This window comes from Bombus terrestris, chromosome 5 (assembly GCF_910591885.1).
Source record: "Bombus terrestris chromosome 5, iyBomTerr1.2, whole genome shotgun sequence".
Classification (NCBI taxonomy): domain Eukaryota; kingdom Metazoa; phylum Arthropoda; class Insecta; order Hymenoptera; family Apidae; genus Bombus; species Bombus terrestris.
Genome location: NC_063273.1, coordinates 5743699 through 5764114, shown reverse-complemented (window position 1 = coordinate 5764114; position 20416 = coordinate 5743699). Strand labels below are relative to the sequence as shown.

Here is a 20416-nt window from a genome sequence, read left to right as displayed (position 1 = left end):
TCTTTTATATTTCAGAACATAGTAGATATCAGGTAAAGAGCACGAAGATAGGTGGATATCCAAAGAAGGTAAAATACTTTATTTCTAAATTTATCGATCTATTTCATCGTCTGACTAAACAGAGCTATATCTACTTAAATCTATCCAATACATCGAAATGTTTCTAAACGAAAATTGTCAAAATGTCTGTAAACTCTCATGTATCTCATCGAAAAGTATCAAAAATATATCGATCATTCAATATATCCTTAACAACCATATTGTTTGGGTTCACACACAAAAAAGCTAAATCAACAATCAAAAAAAAACTCTTGGTTTTCTGAAGATCGTAAGGATCAAAGGGTCTTCCCGATCACGTGATGGTCCGACTGTTATCCGAACTCGATGAACATCCCTGAACGTAGCTGTCGTATCATTTTCTACGTAGAAAGAAGGGGTTGCGACTCGTCGTGAAGGTTCGTTGCTATTCGCAGGCTGTCGCGTGTGTGCGTTGCGCGGAACAGACTACACACAGGGGTTATATATCGTGCGGGAATCGAGAGCGTCGAAACACGAAGCGAGATCAGACTGACTTTACGAAAATCGATCGGCGCTCATCGTCGTCGGGTTAGCGACGCCTGCAAAGCGTGTCCATTGCAACGACGCGGTTACGAGGAAGCACCGCTGGCCGACTCTCTCTTTCTCTCTCTCTCTCTCTCTTTCTCTCGTCTTGCTCCCTATCTTACTGTCTCTTTCCTTGTCAGAGAACAACCCTCCAAATGTCGAGAAAGCTTTCGCGTTATTCGAAACGGACAAACGTTTCTTCCAGTCAGTTCGCGAAACAGTGCAAGAGAATGGTGCTCGCGTAAAAGTTCGCGAAAGGTGATTCGTCGAATATCCTCCTCGTGCGTTCGTTTTTTCCTTGACGAAAATCGGGAAACTAATGATCGAAACTCCAACAAGGTGCTCTACACGGAGGAAGAATGTAGAACGAGTACGAATTCCTTCTCGAAGTGCGGCCAAAGGCTTCCATCGTGAAATCTTGACGAGTCTGCAAGATATATTATACCCACTGTTCACTCTTGAAAGAGGTGGTTTCTGTGGGAGCATACGAGGGTGTAAGAGAAGCATAAAAGTGTCCTAATCATTATCGCCATTGTCGAAGCTCATCGATGGTTTAATAAGAGCCGGCGCTTCTACGCTCGTGAATCGACAATAATTTCAAATACATTTATATTACGACCTACTAAACTGTCACCCATCGAGATCCATCGGGGTTTTGAATCGCAGCATTCTCACGCTCTCCAACCTCCTGAGAATCGATGTAAGCAAATGAATCGGGCTAACTCAAAACGAAGACCGTATCTTATATTCCGATTGACTTGATTCGACAACAAAAAAAGAATGCGATCAAGACGACGAGACTAACGCGAAAGTATCTCCATATCGCTGGTCAATACGGAATTCATTGGAATTACGAACAATCCGTTCTCGATGTACGCTTTAAGCAGAGAACGGGCAGAGGAAAATCGGCCGAAAAGTTCCTACGGCGGCAGAATTAATCGGTGAGCGTGTCCTGCGCCCTGTCCCTTTGTCATTACTCCAGAAAGAGAGAGATAGCGTGAAAAAGGAGGAGGGAGAGAAGAAGAGAGTCGAGACATCGTACGTTCGTCGAGGGCATCGCACACGAAACGGAGGAGGTGGGAGGAGGCCGTCTACCTCTCGACGTGGAATGATAATAAAGGAGAACCACAGGACAGGCCGGTACGGGGCGACATTATGCAAAAAGCGGATCTGAATGTACCGAACTCACCCCTTAAACCGTTCCCTTTTGGGATGGCTGATATCGCAATCAAGCTCATCATCAGCTACATACTTGCTGTAGTCGTGTACGTGAACGCCACCGGGAACTGGGATAAGGACGATGATTTAGGTACGTTGTTAATGTTATAGTTAAAGTTATGCTGTGCAGTGGAATAATAGAATGGGTAACACTCATGAAGAAGAATAGAAAATTCTAAGACAGAATTTATAAGTTTGAAGAAACAGATGAATGATCCTATGGTATTATTACGTTTTTATTATTTTTAGAATAGAAAAAAGAGTTTCGCAAAGAAAACATTTTATGTAAGTTGTTGATGTATGCAATATTGGTCGGAAGTATATGTCTGGCCAACTAACTATAGGTCGCATCTACTTAAGTCGATCTCCAGCAATATGAAATAGCTTAGAACGTAGAGACGCTAGGTATTTGTCCCAAATACTTAAGATTGCCGTGCCTTCAGTAGATTTCGTGTACATTGATCAGCCACATGTCTGACATATTTACTTGTACTACTTGCTACATAATAATAATGTACATAGATATTCTGGAATCGTTAATTCATAAGTGATCGCAACCGTTTACATTAAATTTCAGTAAATTTACGATTATTCAACAAACAATTAACGAGGTACCACCGAAAAATTCAATCTATATATTTGCTATATATTCTCGAGAAACCAAATAAAAATATAATTCTATATTTATATTCTTTTCAGTCGCAACTTTTGAAGTTAGTGCCGTTCTTGGACGCACCGCTAGATTGCCTTGTGACATTGAACCGTCCACGCGTGAAGATCGCGTATACATGGTGCTTTGGTTTCGCGATGACGCCGTGAAACCGATTTACAGGTGTCATTTCTGTTAAAAGACGATTTAGTTAGAAAATTCATTTGAAATGAATGATGAACTTCATTTAATTCGAAAGGTATATTGAAACGGTTGACTGTTTTAGTTTCGACGTGCGAGGAAGAGCATTTAACAAAGCTCTGAATTGGTCGGACAGCACCGTGGTTGGCCCGAGAGCTTACTTCGTTACCGTGACGAAACCGGCTACTCTTTCTCTGGAAGCGGTTCAACTGGACGATGAAGGGATCTACCGGTGTAGAGTAGATTTCAAAAATTCGCCCACGAAGAATTTTCAAGTGAACCTCACCGTAATAGGTAAGAATTCGTGTGTATAACATAGAAAAAGCGTTTAACGTTCGTGAGGATATCTTCAAAGTTCTTGGCATTATTTCGAAATTATTTTCAGTTCCACCTTATCAGCTTTTAATTTACGACAGCTCTGGTGTAGTTGTGGGTAATACCGCAGGTCCACTTCAAGTAGGCGTCGAGTTTGGTCTATCTTGCGAAGTAAGAGGAGGTAATTCTTTTTTGTTTGATTATTTAGTACTAAAAGTATTAAATTTGTTGAAGATCAACTCTAATTCGTTTTCTAAACATAGGCAAACCGACACCGGTGGTTAGTTGGTTGGTCAACGAGAAAGAAGTGGACAGTAAGTTGGAGGAAATTGGAAAGAACTTAGTCGTCAGTAAATTAACAGTACCTCAATTGAGAAGAGAACATCGTAACACAACTTACAAATGTCGAGCCTGGAGCACAAACCTCATACCTCCGTTAGAAAAGACTATTCTCCTAGATGTTTATCGTAGGTATTCAAAATTCGTATCATAAAAAGTATTAATTTTACATAGTATATTGATATTTTATTGTTTCAGTAAAACCACTGTCGGTGAAAATTTTATTAAAACCGACAATGCTAGAAACGGAGAAAGACTACTCCATCACGTGTGAGACAACAGGGTCGCATCCTCGAGCACGAATTACCTGGATGGAAGGAAACGCCATTTATCACAATGGCAAAGTATATGTCGATGATTTTGCTACAAATTTGTAATTAATGTCATGATATTTTTATTTATGAAAGTTTTAATCATTCAGGTAATCGATGGTGGTAATACTTCCGTGGTCTTAAGTACGCTCATATTTTCACCGATTCCCGACGATCACGGGAAAATCCTCAAGTGTCGAGGAGAGAACCCATCACTGCCAGACGCGTATCTAGAAGATTTCTTTCAATTAAACGTAGTTTGTGAGTACTCCGAAATTTGTGGTAATTATGTTCAGATAAGAATTTCATGTTTATTTCACAGTTCCACCTAAAGTACAATTACACTTGGGTAGTACCCTAAATGCAGAAAAAATAAAGGAGGGTGACGATGTATATTTCGAGTGCAAAGTTCGGGCTAACCCAGAACACCATAAAATTACATGGAGGCACAACGTAAGTATCTTACTTGTTATATTACCTACTTACTTGTTGTAACAACAGTTATTAATAAAAATTTATTTTAAGCAGTTATTGTAAGAATAATTAATAATATTATTAAATAATCATAGGATGCGGTGTTAACGCAAAATTATTCAGCTGGAATAATCATGAGTACTCAGAGTCTCGTACTGCAAAAGATAGGTCGAGACAACGCCGGAAATTACACGTGTCTTGCTAGTAATGACCGAGGTGAAACTACCAGTCCAGTAGTAACTTTGCGAGTACAATGTAAGTTTTAAAAATACTATATGTTCAAACTATAAATATTATAAAAGATAATTGTTAAATGATTTCACTACAATTGATCTCCTTTTCAATCTTTTCGACTCTAATGTTTAGTCGCACCAGTGTGCAAAGCGAAAGAGGTATCCATCATCGGAGCATCGTTAGAAGAATCGGTAAAAGTTCGATGCGAGGTGGACGCTGATCCCAACGAGGTAGAATTCGTCTGGGAGTTCAACAATAGCGGCGAAAATTTCGAAGTTGCACCAGCGAAATTCGATGGTAATAACGGAACAATGAGCGAACTTGTTTACACGCCAGTGTCTGAAAGAGATTACGGAGCTCTAACGTGTTGGGGTAGAAACATAATAGGAAAGCAGGAAGCGCCTTGTATCTATCAAATCATTCCAGCAGGTAACTTCTATGTATAAATAACTCATAACAGATGTCTGTATCGTACAGACAAGAAACCAATTTGATTTACATTCCCAGTGAAACCAAATCCTCTGAACAATTGTACGATAAAAGCATCCTTAAATCAAAGTTCCGAGATCCTGGAAGTGGAATGTGTGCCGGGATACGATGGTGGATTAAGGCAAGAGTTTCGATTAGAGGCGTACGAAGTTCTTACTGGTAATTTAAGAGTAAATGCATCCAGTGTGTCCGCAGACGTACCAGTATTTAGGATTGCTGTAGCGGATCTTCTACCGGCGACACATTTTTATCTCGTTACTTATGCCGTAAACGCGAAAGGAAGAAGCGAAGTGAGTCTGTTAGAGGATATAATGCTAAGGGACTCCGATAAGCACACGGGTAAGAAATTGTTCTTGTAAAGATTATCAGATAATTTCAACGTTTCCTAGAAATTCAAAAGGATAAAGAAATATCATATATCGAATGTATCAAGTGTTATTGGTAATTCGTTGTTTTAGATAGCGGAGTAAACGTGGTTCCATTTATTCTACTTCTTATCGGTCTCTTAATGGTGTTAGGCATTATTGCTCTTGTAATAATGTTGATAATATACCGACGCAGAGGTACCACTTCTCCGGTTCATATTGAGCCTTACATGAAACAACCGATAATTACTCCTCCAGATTCGAGAAATAATTCGATGCTTGATGTTACACACGGGGATCATACTTATTTTGTCGAGTACACGTTGAAACAGGTCACTGACTACGCACTCAACAATCAGCCAGATATCATACAGTCGCCACAAGGTACAAGGTGTATGCATAATATGCATAATGTATGAATAGGATAATGTAGTGAGTTTGATTTTAGACCAGGAAAAGATAAAACGCGAACCACAATTATTTTTACCTGTACGACCAGATACGCTGTTTGCACCGTACGATATTCATAAGCAAGGACTTCAAAGTAACAGATGCAGCGTGAGTAGTACTATATAATGGTATTGGTAATAATTAATAATTTTAATGTAATTTCTAAATTTTTTCCCCTTCTTTTTTCATTTCTTTTTTCTCTTTTTTTTATAGTTGAATCCATTCTCTACAAAGTCTTGGGAACCTATTAGTTTTAAAGCTGATCGTAATTTAATGAAAGAGATCATTATCGCCAACTCTATACCCGGTCCAGAAAGTTGTGTATAAAAAGTATCTGAGAGAACGAATGAGCGAAACATATCAAGAGGACCGATATTTCGAAGCCTAAAAAACAATCGTACCGTATAATTGTTATGTTGGGTACCGAGGATGAACGTCGAACGAACTGCAACTAGTCTGCTCGTCGAGTTGGTGTACATTGCACGAGGGAATGGCATAATACGAACATGACGGCGTGTTACACTGCTTACAAGTCAAATGTCTCATCATTGAAAAATCTATGGAACTGAAAAAAAATCTAGAAATCGTCAAGACTAGTTGCATACTAACTAAACGCTACACATGGTGTATTATTCCAAGTTTAATATATTTTGTGTCAAGTCTTAGATGGTTTGCTTATTTTGTTGAGAAATTTACCCACAATCGCAACAATATCCATTATCTTCTCCAACGATTTATCTTAATCTCTTGTGTTTGTCGTGCATATTTAAAATAATGCATGTTTAACGTGAGTATACTGAAGGGATGTGATGCAAGATTTCCCATTATTGCAAAGATAAGCGCGGAAATAAATGCCGTAAAGCACTGCAATCAGTATGATGATTCCAGCAATTAAAACTGTCATACAAATTTTTTTTCGAATTTTTCCCAAGGTACGCAGACACAATGCTTGACCATCTGACATTGTACTCTTTCTCGGTACATCAGTTGCTTCTTTATTTGTATCTTCTGTTATATTCACTTCGCGCTTTATTGTATATGACATATTTGGCGATTCTTGCATATATCTTGTTTGCCATCCATTTGATATTGAAGATGTTTTGTACTGAGAAAAAAAATCACACTATTCCTTTAAGATACACGAGCGTAAATCACAAATTAAATATTTTCATTGATATTTAGTTACTTGAGTATCATAAAATTTACGCATTTGTCGACGAACTAACTGAATTATTTTGCACTTTTCGTGTTTCAAATTTTTTATAAATTCATCTTTGTCAGAATCATAGGTACCCTGTCCGAAAAATTTTTCATCTACGTATTTCTCAGGACACGTATTTCCATCACATATCATTTTTTACCTTACGTGCCATTCTTCTTCGTAATAGAAAATTACAAATGAAACTCTAAAAAATAGTTGAAACACTAGTATATTTTATTAATATCACTTTGAGGTCCTAAAATATTTTCATAACCATTTCTTTAACTGAAAATTTAACGTAATGCATCATATTAAATCGATTATACAAATTAATATGAAAGTTTGTAACAAAATACTTCTCAATTTCATTCAATAGTTATAACAACACAATGTAATTTTATAGATCAGATCAATTGCTACATCAAGATATTTTTGGTTAATGCAAGCATATAAACATCAAGGATTTTTCCGTCATCCATCATCCAAGAAAGAAACAATTAAATGTCCAGATTCTACCTTTTGTCGTAAATTGAATAAAAAAGGGAAGATTAAGAAGAAAGAGACTCCACGGATGAAAATAAATGTAGAAGAAGAAGTGGATAATCCAGATTGTCCATGGTGCAGGAAAAAATAAAATACTACAAAGTGACAAATATTTTCTATTTTTTATTTTTAATTTCGTACAAATTCAGTAGTTTGCCAAAATATATTCGCATGTACACCAGTTCATCACTCTTCTTACTTAATGAAAAAGATATAATTAATAATGCTAAATACCTATTTCATAAAATAAAAATTGAGATACAATACAATATATACATAGAACATTATTGGTCTTATATTCTCATTAAACCATTATAAACCCTTATTAATTAACTTTTGGTTTCTTTTCTGGTGGTGGTTTCATGTCCTTCTTTTCTGTTTTCACTTCTTGTTTAATTTCCATTGCTAAAAGATTAACAAATTAATTTTACTTTGATGCTTAAAATACTTCAAAAGAAACTACCAAAATAAGTATTTACAAGGTTCTATAGCTTGGTGCACTGGCTTTGGAACAGGCAATGGGAATTTCCGCGTAAGTTCAGCAAGTAACATATCCACCCTTTGTCGCTGAAATAAAGAACTTGGTTCTTCACGAACAGGTGTTTCTTTCTTTGCTGCCATAGCTTTCCCATTTTTGAAATCCCAGTAGTAGCCCTTACTAGGATGATATCTTGAACATGAACTAGCTTCTTCAAAAGCAGATTGTAAGTGATGTACTGTAGATAACTATAAAACAAAGTTCCATAAATTAACAGTACGTCCTGATAATACTTATTTTTAACCAATTTTAAGTACCAATCTGGAGCTCACAACCGATGCCAAATCAGGAGCTTGGTACACAACACCTGCAATGATATAATAGTCTGCAAGTGGTGCTGCTAAAGTAGGAGTATGGCGGTGTTGCTTCCTGATCACATATAAAATAGGTGCTTGAACATGTAAAAGAATATATTCAAGGCCAGTCATATTTCTAAAAATAAATATTTAATTATTGATATTTTACATTTAAACATGCTTTTACTCATATTACTTACTGTAACTGATCGGGACTTAAACGCTGCATTTTGACAATTTCATTATTACATGTTCTGTCATAAAATGGATTACTCCTTTCAGAAAAGTAATCCATTATATTGTTTGGATTTAATACAGGAATCCATGCACTATCATGCCAAGAAAGTCCCAAAGGATTTTCTATTAATTGTATGAAATAAAAACTATGAGGTTAGGAAGAACTTAAACAAGTTTATTATATTAACTATTAATTTATGTATTAATAAACTTTATTTCCGTATGTTATTACCTATTACAGCAGGTCTTGCAGACAACATTTTTATGTTATGAATTATATGTTTGTTAATTATTTAAAATAGTTGTTTCATACACACAACGGATATAATGTACTATTGCTTGTACGTCTCGTTTCCGTTAATGGAGTTTATGTGCAATATTATTACTTGTAATTCTAAATATTTCTAAATAATCTGTATGAATACCATTATTTATTTGACTTAAATACTAAAAATAAGATATTAGAAACACAGGAATAATACAAGTAAACAATTAACGAGATCAACAATGGTTCTCAAATCTCATTAATCCTTAGATTTAAAATTCAAAATAATGACAAGTAAAAAATGAGAAATACACACATAGTGATTTCCATAAACACTTATTTTATTTCTTTTCGTAAGTGATAAATGCAAAAGAATTACTTTTTCTGTAATTCCTTAAAATCGTATCATTCAGAAACAATTATTGACCATCACTGTCGAAATAAAGAATGCAGGACATTGTTCACATATATATGTAGAACAGAGGCTATTTAAAAAAATGGGTCAAATGCAAAAAAGGACTCGCGTTCGAAAGAGAATGGGTCATGGACATGTCCCAGTGAGATACTTTATACAGAGAAATAAAATAAATAAGCAAAATAAATAAAGTAAAAAAACAAATGAAAAATGAAATTGTTCTTATCTAACATTCCAATAATGTATCACATTACAATTTACAAAATAAAAAATAGACTACAAAACTTTTTATAAAAAAATAAAATATGTAATTGGAAATTTAAAATAGTACAGGTATTTCCCAGATATTTTATGTATAGTATAAAATTCCTTTTTATTAAGATTAGCAAATGAAGATATGATTATTAGATAAAAGACATATTAGTGGAAGAATGACTTGAAATGAGGTGATGTACTCTATAATACCACTGGGTGCTACGAAAATTTTATATAACAGTGGGGATATGTTCAACAGAAGTATCATTCTTGGCTCAAGATGATATTAATCTCAAAGCTATTTCCACACGGGATACATATAGGTGAAGCACAGTGACCTTTAAACTTGTGTGTCAAGTTCTCATCATCCAGTTAGAAAAATACGGTAAGGACATCTGCACCAAGCTATTTATTATACTTGTTCGCATATGTTACCTTCTATTTTTCGATACCTGTCAATCACAGGTTGTTGCACGCTTTTCCCTCTAAAGGAGTCAATCAGTCAGATAGATCCCAATCTCCGACCTTCCGTCCGTTTTACTCGAACAAATTTTGTCTCATATATTAATATGAAATATGTATTATTTAACCTTCCTAGTTGCTTAATGGATTCTTCTTCGATATCTTCACGTCATAATTTATATAAAAATAGAACAATAATTCTTATTGTAACGTTACTTCTTCTATAATATGAAGAAATTTTATCTTTGATATTTTATGACAAGTTATTTTTAATTCCTTTTCCCGAAAATATGAAAATTATTGTCCTGATTATAGCTATAAAAATAGATACTTTACGTAATATTATCGCGAAATCTATTTCTGTATGCTTTTCATTACCATTATCTTATGACAATCTTTTAATTTTTTCAATTCCTTTTAATATTTCTATTAATAACTGTTATCACAAAAATAATGCAAAACTTTACTATTCTACTTTTTGAAATATTTCGAACCTAAGAAAGTTAAATTAAATTGCACAAAAATTATGTTATCATAATTCGTTATTACAGAAAAGATATGACTGCTATTGAAAAGGAATATAGAATAGTACCACTTCATAAAAGACCAGACCTAATTCCAGACTGTTGTACATTACTGAATTCTGAATGGCCAAGAAGTGAAACTGCACGGTATATCATAATACTTAATTTAAACAAAGTCCTATTTAACAATTAAATGAACTTCAATGTAAAATAGGTTAAAATTTCTGAATGTATCATGCGATGAATTTCCCATATGCCTTATACTAATAGACAAAGAGGACAGAGTCCTTGGTCATTGTAAAATATCTTTAATACCTCGATTACGTCATAGTTGTTTTATACAATCAGGTAAGTATAATTAATTTAACAAAGAGAAAAATATGAAAGTGTACAAACAAGAACCAAACTTAATTTTCTATTTCATGTCTTAGTGATAATTGACTACCAGCGTAGATCTCAGGGTTTAGGATCTAGACTACTACGTGGAGCTGAGGAACATGTAGCAAAGAAAGGAATTAAAAATGTATATTTAATAACTAAAGGCCAAGAACTTTTTTACCTAAAAAATGGATATAAAACCTGTGATCCATTTAAAGCATCAGGCATCAATGATGTTGTATATTCTAGTGCAGCATTTACTAAAGCAAAGCTTAAAGAAAAAAGTACACAATATTGTGGTCCACCACCACCTCCAATGCCAAACTTTCAGATGCCAAAGTTCTATGATTTAGGTATCTTAACACAAAGAACACATATGGTAAAAAGATTATCATCACAGTAACAGTTTTATTTTTTTCAAGATTCTTTTATATTCTACAAATGTATATTATTTATTTATTTATCTAAAAAATTATTTTTTTAATTGCTTTTAAATACAGAAACACTTCTCATGCACACATCCTTATATTTTACAAGAAATTATAACCATTCCAATAGATATTTAAAATCACAAATATTTTTCAATAGCTGCATACTTTCAATGTAATACATTTTGTACAAATTAGAAGGTGCCTTTTCATATTATCTATTTATTTTTTTATATGACTAAAAGCTGAAAATATTCTCCAAAATATTTTTTAATTCCGACCACATTACAAAATGTACTTTTTGTTATATTATGCAATGTTAGCAATACCACAAACTTTTTGATAATGTTCTGGTTGTTGAAGACTTTCAATAAGAAAATCTCCTAAATCATGTATGGAAATAGTCCGACCAGGAGACTCATCATGTTTTACTACATATTTTGATCTTTGTACATCTGCAAATAGACAAAATATATATACAAATGATTGTCTGTAATTGTGAAATATATATAAATAATTTCTTTAAAATTACAAATAATGACATACTTGTAAAATGGGGTGGTAATATTGCAATCCATTTTAATTTACTTTCTTTAAGAAGGTCGAACATTCGCTGGTGATCTGCATTTACATCTTTAAATATATTAGGCACTGCTTCAGGTTTGTAAAACAAAAATGCTGCAAGAAACAAAATATTAATTAACAATACATGAAAATTATCAATATGTGTTGTAAGTAAGAAGATTAGGCAAAATTTACCAGATAAACAAACAGATACTATTTCTACATTGTGCACTTTCATGGCATCTATTATATTTTTCATACCATTGGACAATACTGTAGTTGGACCTAAATGAAAATTTGCAATGGATATTAAACTCATATTGTAGGCTGAAAAATTAATATTTCATATAAAATTGAATATTTACCTAAATCATTCCGTGTGCCAAGCACAACAACCACTGCGTCCCTATTAGATATTGCATTTGAAACTTGTTCTGCATTGGTAACATCTCCAACAACTATTTCAATTTTATCTTTTAAATTTGTTGGTACTTTGCTTTCATCTCTTACAAATGCTCTTATATTTAATCCTAAATTTTTTAAGATAATCAAAATAAAATTAGTTTTGCGCATAACTTGCATTTTTCAAATATTATATGCTTGTACTTTGTGTAAGATTTTTACAAAAATCTTTCTGGCTATTTTATATTTTTTATTAAAGTCATCATATAATGGAACGAGAGTATAAACAAAACCAAATACAGTGACTGATCATAACGACATTACCTGTCTATAAAATATTTTATATCTTTATTGCATTTTCGATAATTAAAATCTTTTTCTAATATATATAAAAGAATAGATTACAAAGTTAAATGGTAAATAGTAGATAAGACTTACCCTTATTTACGGCGCTATTTAAAGCACATAGTCCGGTATTTCCTGTAGCTCCAAATATCACTATTCGATTCATGGCGATACAACTGCTATCAGATAGCTACTGAAAATTCGTTATCCACTTCAAGTACTTAGAAGCGATTGCCTAATCAGAAATGCTATGTCATGTCTAGAAAAAATTTTAAATTGCAATTTCAAGAAAGTTGCAAACAAAAATATGACGTATATTTTTTCTGATTTATCTATTACATATAAATGAATCGAATTAAAAGAATAAGTTACTAGATTTCTAAATGAGTTTTATTGTATCATATATACATACTCGAATTTTCCATAAAGTCTCAAGCCTATTTTAGTAGTTTAACCTATTCTCTAGAAAAACTTTATATTTAGCATAAATATTTTTTAGACTTAAGGAACATTATTACATGATATAACATTTATTTTTTTGTTTCATATATATATAAAAATAAAAATATTAATTAAGGTATAAACATAAAATAGTTCACAAATATTTAATTTGAGAGGTAGTCAGTAATAATTTCAAGAAGTTAAACTTTTTAAATTATAGTGGCATTTACCATTTATTGCATGAAACTTCGTAAATTATCATTTATTTAATATCTAGCTTAATTAAAATATTCAAATTTGTTGTTTTAGCAGAAACATGTATACCTTATGTATAATAATTCATATTAAAGCCGTATTGACATTTAGACAGTCTTAAATAAACAAATATAGCTTTTTTTGTATATTTTATATTATATCTTGTATATTTTCACAGCGAAATACCAATACATTTTTTTGTTAAATATCATGTACACGACTTTTATTTTATTATTACTAAAAAATTCTTTACTATATAATAAAAATGTTAACTTTCTGTTAGGCATAATAGGATGGTGGCATTATTAAATCTTGCAATATGGATAACTGTTCCTCTGTGAAATGTTGCATATACTCCTGCACACCCCTCCAGCCATTATGAGTTCTTTTAAAATCATCCAAAGTCTCTTTAATTGTCATCTGTAATTCAGAGGAATTTTATTATTTAATGAATTATTGTATCATGTTTCAAATTTATTTTGGATACTAACTGGTATAGGTTGTGGATCATTCATATGAGCACGAAGATGTTCAAAAATTGGAGGAACATATTTTGGTATATCATATGGATGAGCTTGTACAAATGCACACATTCCTATTATAGCTGCATGACGAATACGTAAAGCATCAGCTTTTAGATTCTTTTTTGTTTCTTCCTTATTACTATTCATAGCTTCTTTTTCACATAATTTAATGTTTGCTTTTTTCTTAAATTCATCCTGAAAAATTAGAAAAAATCTATAAAAATAACTACTGGTAATAATTATCATAAAAATATTTCAAATGTATTTACCAATAAAGATTCTAATTCGGGTATAAACATACAATGCACTAATCCGCTAAGTAATTCACCAGCAGTTTTTCTTACTTCAACTCGTTCATCTTCTAATAAACGTAAAACTATATCTTTAACGGAATTAACCCATGATGGATTACTTAAAAATGTACACATGTTGTAAAGTACCCAAGCTTGAAGGAATTCCAAACAAGCAGATCTTGTCCACCAAGATACATGCCTGGACATTTTCTCTACTGCTTCTAAAGCTACTGGCATATTACATGGCAATGTGAATGCTTGTGCATATATTGTTAAAGCAGATGTACACGACTGTTTCAATTCTATGTCTATTTCGCAATTTTCCATTTGATAGATGATTGGAAATATTTGATACAATTCTGGCGGTAAACCATACCATGGACGATTCATATCTACAATCCATTTACAAATTGTCTTAAGTAATCGAATCGCTCTTTCTTTCTCTTCTTCATTTATTCCTATTTCTTTTAGATCGTTCGATTTAACAATAGATACATGTGCAGGCAGATTTTTTACATCATTGTTGAATTTCGTTGCATTTTCATCTACAAGAGGTTGTAATTTTGGCATTATTTTATTTAAGAAATCTTGTATTTGCGGTACCGACTGATTGTTTGAAGTTTTTAAACTTGTGAACACCGTTACTAAAACAGAACTTAACCGTTCTCTCACGTTTTCAAATGGATTTGCTAATAATCTATCTTCTACCCGTTTCAACAAACGTTGTAGTAATTCCAAAACCCGCCATAGTTGTTCAGTAAGAGTTGTTTGTAAAATAAGCAATCGTCCCGATTCAATAAAAGACGATTCTGATTCACTAACAAAAACTTCTTCCATCAAATGCTCCAGTAACCAATGTTGTCTATTTGGATCTCTACATTGTTGAGCTGTGGAAAAACAAGTGACCCAGTCCTCAAGAGTTTCTGGTGTCATATTAATTAAGGCAAGCTTTATGACTGGTAATAAAGAATCCCACATTTCACAAACCATATTAAATGGCCAATGTTTTGAACCCTTAATGATTCCCGCAATAATCTCGGCTGCACACCTTTGACTACTTTCTTGTTTATCCTTTACTAACTCATGTAAATGTGGCAAAAAATTTTTTAGGAATACTATTCCATGATTACGAAAAAGGGCTTTAAAAAGACGATATTTATAATAACTGAATTTGTCATTGTCCTTTTTTGTTTCAAGACTATAAAATTTTATGAGTTTTTTGATATTTTGCAAATCGTTAAAAAAGAGATCAATTTCTTTTTCATGATCTGTTAATTTTCGTACATTTGGATCTAGACATGGTTGTTGAGATGTCGGCGCATACATTTCAATTTTTTTTGGCCATATGTAATATCCTAGATATGTCTTATGAATAAATCTGGGTTCATCCCATTGCTCAGCAGTCAAGGGCCGAGTTTCGAAATTATATTGAAGCCAAGCATTGTCTGATCTTTGCCTTCCTTCGAAGTTCACAGATTGATTTTCTGACGATTCATTTTGTTCTGGCGATGTTGGTGGATCAATAGTTATCTTGAAATTAAAAAATTTGTGTTTAAGTTATACCAAAATTATTTGCAAAATAAATTTTTTCAGTACTTTACCTTTGGATGTTCTCTTTTTTGTTGTTGCAGCATACATATAACTATACGAAGAGCAATATTTCTTTCACTTAATGAATCGTGTATTAATGCTCCTACAAAGTAACGAACTACTTTTGGTGGATAAATTAGTTCTGGGTGAATTAAATGTCGAATAAAGTCTATTGCCATTAAACGATGTCGCCAATGTAAATTTTTTTCCAAAAGGGCATTTAAGAGATCATTTATTAAATCATTATAAGATGCCAAATTACTTTCATTAAATGCTTGTGCAATTTTTGAACCTTCCACAATTTCATCTTCTGTGGGCTGAGATAAAGTAGGTTGAGGATTAGTCTTCCATAAAGCTGTTGCAATTTCCAAACATGTATTCGGTATTTCAAACGTAATAGCGATCGTTGTAAATTGTTTACATATATATTTCACAACATCTTCTTTCAAACGAATTATAGATAATTTCTCACATGGTTTAGAAAGTACCAAAGTTGTCCATAAATCTCTCAATTTATTCCAATCATGTTCGATAACTGTTTCTTGAGAATCAATTAAAATATTCAGAGCTCCCTATGTAAGATAAAATGAAGTATTAAAAAAAATTGTATTAAACGTTGTTTGTCATGATTGTTGTCGTTTTTACCTTATACGCATCATGATCTGCTTCCGGATCCGCCCTCAATATATCAAGTAATTTTGGAATAATGATTCTAGATGACAACGTCAAATGATGGAAAGCCCGAAAGAGGACGCGTTGAGCTTGACATCGCACGTTAGAGTACCTACTAGTAGCCAATCTAAATAATTTTAACATTATTTTTTTATGAGCTTCAGTTGAATTAAAAAATTGTAAATATAAACGAGTTTTGTGTTGAATTTCTGCACATAGCAATACAAAGGATCCCATTATTCCCTTTTTTCTTACTAACATATCCTTCATCATTCTGTGTGCTCTTTTTATATTTCTATAATTTACAATATTACTTGAAATAGATGCAGGTCCTAATAAGAGATAGCCCCAAATCTAGAATAAAAGAATTTTATAGTGTGTTTAATATTCTTTATTAACTTATTATTCTAAATAGTATATTTAAACAGATACCTTTATCAAAACAAATAAACTTTTTGTATCACCCTCTGTATTTTCAAGAATTATACCTTGCAATTTACTCATAAGTGTTCCAATGTAACGTTTAACGTTACTACCATTAGGCATTAATATTTCATGTTTCATACCAAGTGTTGGCCTGAAAGGTTGCCATTTTAAAGACGATTTCACTAAATCTATTGGTTTTCCTTCATATATAGGTAAAACAGATTCACAACCTTCAATAATGGTGCTTATAATATTTAAGCTATTCAGTAACTCTTCTCTAAAATCATATAATAATTTTATTTCACCTATTCTTAATGAATATTATCATTAAATATTATATAGAAGTGATCAATAGTTAACCTCCTTAATGTGACCAAGCGTTTACAATATGTCTTTAATTTACTTGTTTCAGGAATAAGATATCTTAAAAATATTCGATTTATTGCAGCCATTTCTTTCTTATCAGGAATGTACCATTTGACATCTAAGCTATCAATATCCAGAACTTGACCCCAGTACTTTATTTCAACAGTAGATGTAAAGTGATATGGTACCATAGTTGATAATGAATGAAGGACTGATCTTAATAATATACAAGCTAAATTGTTTCCTTCTCTAGAGTTTAAAATCACTACACGGTCAAGAACTGTTGTGAGTGTATCCATATAAGGTAGTAAATTGTTCCCTGTTGTAGTAACAGTTGCAGATAAAAGCAACATTGCATATAAAAGACGATCATCCACATGTTCTTCCTTAATAATATCATTACTTTCGTCCGTGATATCTAAGATAGTTTGTGAAAGTACAGGTAATAATGTTCTCAAAGTTTCCTTGCCATTAACTTGGGCAAATACTCGACACAAACCAGCTGCCAACTGCCCAGCAACTTTAATTTCGAGTGTACGTTCAGTTATAAATGTGCATAATTTATCTAAAGCCTTTTTAAATATTGCATCATTAATATACATTAGCAGGATCATGCACACATTATACAGAACGGTTTCTGTGACCTTTTCTAATTTACTTTTCTCGCCACCAGCAGAATTTTCTAATCTAACCAATTCTAGAGAACTGTGATGTATGAAAGAAAATATCTTGTCCAAAAATTGTAAAACAAAATCTTCAAATCCAGACGCTGTTTCATAATCTAATTTATCTTCTTCATTTATTGTTGTGATTGGTTTAGAAGTATCCACAATAGGTATGAAACAGGCATAAACTGAGATAAGACGGAAAGCTAAAAAGCACTTTTCTGGATTATTTGGATCAATGCTAGATAGAAGCAGAGAAAGTAATGGTAAAATATGTCTTGGTCCTTCTGGGTATGTATAATCTGCAAAAGAAATTTATAATTCATAAAAATGTAAAATAGTAAATCATGTCAAAAAGTAGCCAGGAAAGCATAATCCACACCTGTATTTACATTTTTAGACCCTTCTGCCATTGGCCTAGCTATAGCTTCCATACAATTCAATGTAGCAATAAATTTATATGATTCTATTGTAAGAGAATCCAATGTAGAAGACACTCTATCCAAAACATATGGGATAACCAAATTGGGCCTCATAGTAGCAAGATATTGTAAAGCTTGTGACGCATGATTAACACTTAATTTATTAAACATTGATGCCATAGTTACTGGTAACATACTTTTAACAAATGCATCAACATGACTATCAGTTAATTTATACTCTTCGGGAATGGGTGTTTCCCAAGTTGGCTCAGCATACCTTTCTCTATAATATAAATAAGACATACATTATAAATTTATAAATACTTATAAAAATTAATTATAAAACTTGTTATTGATTCTCACTTGTGCAAACGCGAAATAAAATAAAATGAAAGCTTCATAAGAATCTCTTTTAATATACTCAACCAGTAACCATTATTAGCAGGATGAAAATATGTTTCTATCATTTTCAAAAACTTATCAAGATATGTTTGAGCACTTGAACCATTTCCCTAAAAACATTATACAATATATGAAATGATATTTTATTTAAATATACTCTTTAATTTTCAATAAAATTTTACCAGAACTGCTACTATCCATATTGTTATACAATTTGCATCTATTTCATGATGTCTTTGTATTTTATTATATGATACTGGTAATTTTAAGCACCGTATAAATCTAGTGAACATCAATGGTATATAAGGTTCCCAATTAATGTATCCAATGTTATAATTAGCTACTGCTGCCATTAAATCCATCATTTTATTTTCCCATGCTGGTGCATTGTAACATATTTCCCATAATTTCATAAATTCTTCAAACCATAGTTGATATCCAATTGAATGGTATTTTGGAGGCAATTGTACTGGTAAAAACCACCGTAATAGTTGCAAACTATCAGACATTGTTATGACATCAGGGAGGCATAAAGTTGGTCTTAATTCATCTAATATCTCCTGTGTTGCGCTTAACTATTATAAAGGATTAATTTTCATTGTTTTGTTAATTTACTTAAGAAAAATAATCACTTACAGGAAAATAAACTTTTGCATATACAATAAGTGATTCTGTTGTATTCTCATAAAGATGACAGATATTGTACATTTCAGGACGATTTTCTTTTGCTTTTATTATACGAAGAATCATATTATAAAGAGGTCGCCATGGCAGTTCCATTTCATCAGGAGATATAAATTTCTTCTTTCTGTAAATATATATTAAAACATGTGAAATTCATTTCCTATAACAAATGATAATCCTATATAATGTTATGAATAGAAGTTAAATCATCTTACTTTAATAACATTAGTAATGCAACAAGACACTGAAATGTAGAAGCTGTAGGTATTTCTGAAACTGTAACCAGTTCATATAATAACTTTATAAGCAAGATATGATCTTCTTTGCTGAAGTTAAATCCATACATGTTTATGTAACTAGAAAAAATATTCATGAATCCAGATTACAAATATATTTTCTAAAATAAGCAGTATAATTAAAATGTAATTATTGCCTTTCTTTCAAATAATGTAATAATATAAATGAATATACTCACTGGCCTAATTTATTAACCCATACATAGCAGCCTGGCCATATTTCATTAAACATAACAGCACGTCCTAAATTTGCTTTAATTTCGGCTAATAAAGCCTGTGCTTCTGTCTCTACTTCATCTACATAAGGCAACAACTTATTGTATATAAATTTCTGAGATTGAACATCTTCTATACTTTTGTAAATAGAAATATCTGTGAGATTCTTGTTCATTGTCACTTAAACTGTCTTGCTATTACGAACACAAGAAGCACAAATAGATGCAGCCTACGAAAGAGCGCACTGTACAATGCAAAATCATGTATATTATTAAGTCAGTAACAACTTGCTTATTCTGCTTCGATTTTATTGAGTCATGTTTTGCATTTTAGGATGCCATATTTGATGAATAAAAAGAAGCATGAATTACTATAAATCTAGAGAAACATCAGCCTTCTTATTCAATATATCGATATTCAATATGCTTATTAATATTATCGATAACAAATTCGATTTTTCATTTTGAATACTTTTCGTAATATCTCATTTATAATTAAATAATTACCTTTTTTTATGCTTTTCCAACAAAAGAATATAAGAAAGTTAAATCAGGAATGATTGATAAACGGTAAATGGTAAAAGTACATTTAAGTATGCTTTGAATATGAAAAACTGAAACTAAGAGAAATTTAAATACACATCTATTGTATATAGCTTATTAG

General features: G+C 32.2%; 5 protein-coding genes across 10 annotated transcripts; 2 read left to right on the top strand and 3 right to left on the bottom strand.

The window, feature by feature from the left end:
* The first annotated feature begins 88 nt into the window (after nucleotides 1–88).
* Nucleotides 89–6313, top strand: LOC100646061 (hemicentin-2). The gene is made up of 14 exons (XM_003395555.4): nucleotides 89–1912; nucleotides 2521–2653; nucleotides 2757–2965; nucleotides 3057–3167; nucleotides 3250–3453; nucleotides 3524–3669; nucleotides 3747–3897; nucleotides 3959–4089; nucleotides 4206–4365; nucleotides 4477–4773; nucleotides 4852–5172; nucleotides 5292–5582; nucleotides 5647–5756; nucleotides 5862–6313. Exons 1-14 carry the CDS (start codon nucleotides 1759–1761, stop codon nucleotides 5973–5975), a joined length of 2532 nt encoding a protein of 843 aa, XP_003395603.1. The 5' UTR covers nucleotides 89–1758; the 3' UTR covers nucleotides 5976–6313.
* A 1182-nt stretch (nucleotides 6314–7495) lies between these two features.
* LOC100646294 (mediator of RNA polymerase II transcription subunit 6) lies at nucleotides 7496–10138 on the bottom strand. Of its 3 annotated transcripts, none has more exons than XM_012308676.3 (5): nucleotides 9834–10138; nucleotides 8427–8586; nucleotides 8188–8362; nucleotides 7872–8118; nucleotides 7496–7797 (listed from the first exon to the last, which is right to left on the bottom strand). In XM_012308676.3, exons 2-5 carry the CDS (start codon nucleotides 8519–8521, stop codon nucleotides 7718–7720), a joined length of 597 nt encoding a protein of 198 aa, XP_012164066.1. In that variant the 5' UTR covers nucleotides 8522–8586; nucleotides 9834–10138; the 3' UTR covers nucleotides 7496–7717. The 3 variants fall into 3 exon arrangements, with proteins under 3 accessions (XP_012164066.1, XP_012164067.1, XP_012164064.1); XM_012308677.3 differs by having other exon boundaries at nucleotides 9851–10138; XM_012308674.3 differs by lacking the exon at nucleotides 9834–10138 and adding an exon at nucleotides 8696–8993.
* LOC100646501 (N-alpha-acetyltransferase 80) lies at nucleotides 9347–11851 on the top strand. 2 transcript variants are annotated; one of them, XM_048405822.1, is made up of 5 exons: nucleotides 9347–9476; nucleotides 9552–9783; nucleotides 10412–10531; nucleotides 10599–10732; nucleotides 10816–11851. In XM_048405822.1, exons 3-5 carry the CDS (start codon nucleotides 10419–10421, stop codon nucleotides 11163–11165), a joined length of 597 nt encoding a protein of 198 aa, XP_048261779.1. In that variant the 5' UTR covers nucleotides 9347–9476; nucleotides 9552–9783; nucleotides 10412–10418; the 3' UTR covers nucleotides 11166–11851. The 2 variants fall into 2 exon arrangements, with proteins under 2 accessions (XP_048261779.1, XP_020718690.1); XM_020863031.2 differs by lacking the exon at nucleotides 9347–9476 and having other exon boundaries at nucleotides 9537–9731.
* On the bottom strand, nucleotides 11143–12841 carry LOC100646178 (flavin reductase (NADPH)). The gene is made up of 5 exons (XM_003395556.4): nucleotides 12595–12841; nucleotides 12120–12284; nucleotides 11950–12039; nucleotides 11737–11868; nucleotides 11143–11645 (listed from the first exon to the last, which is right to left on the bottom strand). The coding sequence occupies exons 1-5, from the start codon at nucleotides 12665–12667 to the stop codon at nucleotides 11500–11502; spliced, it is 606 nt and encodes a 201-aa protein (XP_003395604.1). The 5' UTR covers nucleotides 12668–12841; the 3' UTR covers nucleotides 11143–11499.
* A 301-nt stretch (nucleotides 12842–13142) lies between these two features.
* LOC100646703 (proteasome activator complex subunit 4) lies at nucleotides 13143–20399 on the bottom strand. Of its 3 annotated transcripts, XM_048405815.1 has the most exons (14): nucleotides 20260–20399; nucleotides 19717–19997; nucleotides 19457–19597; nucleotides 19194–19365; nucleotides 18740–19132; nucleotides 18519–18667; nucleotides 18116–18438; nucleotides 17063–18035; nucleotides 16709–16979; nucleotides 16250–16630; nucleotides 15616–16176; nucleotides 13991–15544; nucleotides 13689–13916; nucleotides 13143–13617 (listed from the first exon to the last, which is right to left on the bottom strand). In XM_048405815.1, the coding sequence occupies exons 2-14, from the start codon at nucleotides 19926–19928 to the stop codon at nucleotides 13477–13479; spliced, it is 5499 nt and encodes a 1832-aa protein (XP_048261772.1). In that variant the 5' UTR covers nucleotides 19929–19997; nucleotides 20260–20399; the 3' UTR covers nucleotides 13143–13476. The 3 variants fall into 3 exon arrangements, with proteins under 3 accessions (XP_048261772.1, XP_012164068.1, XP_012164069.1); XM_012308678.3 differs by lacking the exon at nucleotides 20260–20399 and having other exon boundaries at nucleotides 19717–20148; XM_012308679.2 differs by lacking the exon at nucleotides 20260–20399 and having other exon boundaries at nucleotides 19457–19638; nucleotides 19717–19848.
* Between the last annotated feature and the right edge of the window lie 17 nt (nucleotides 20400–20416).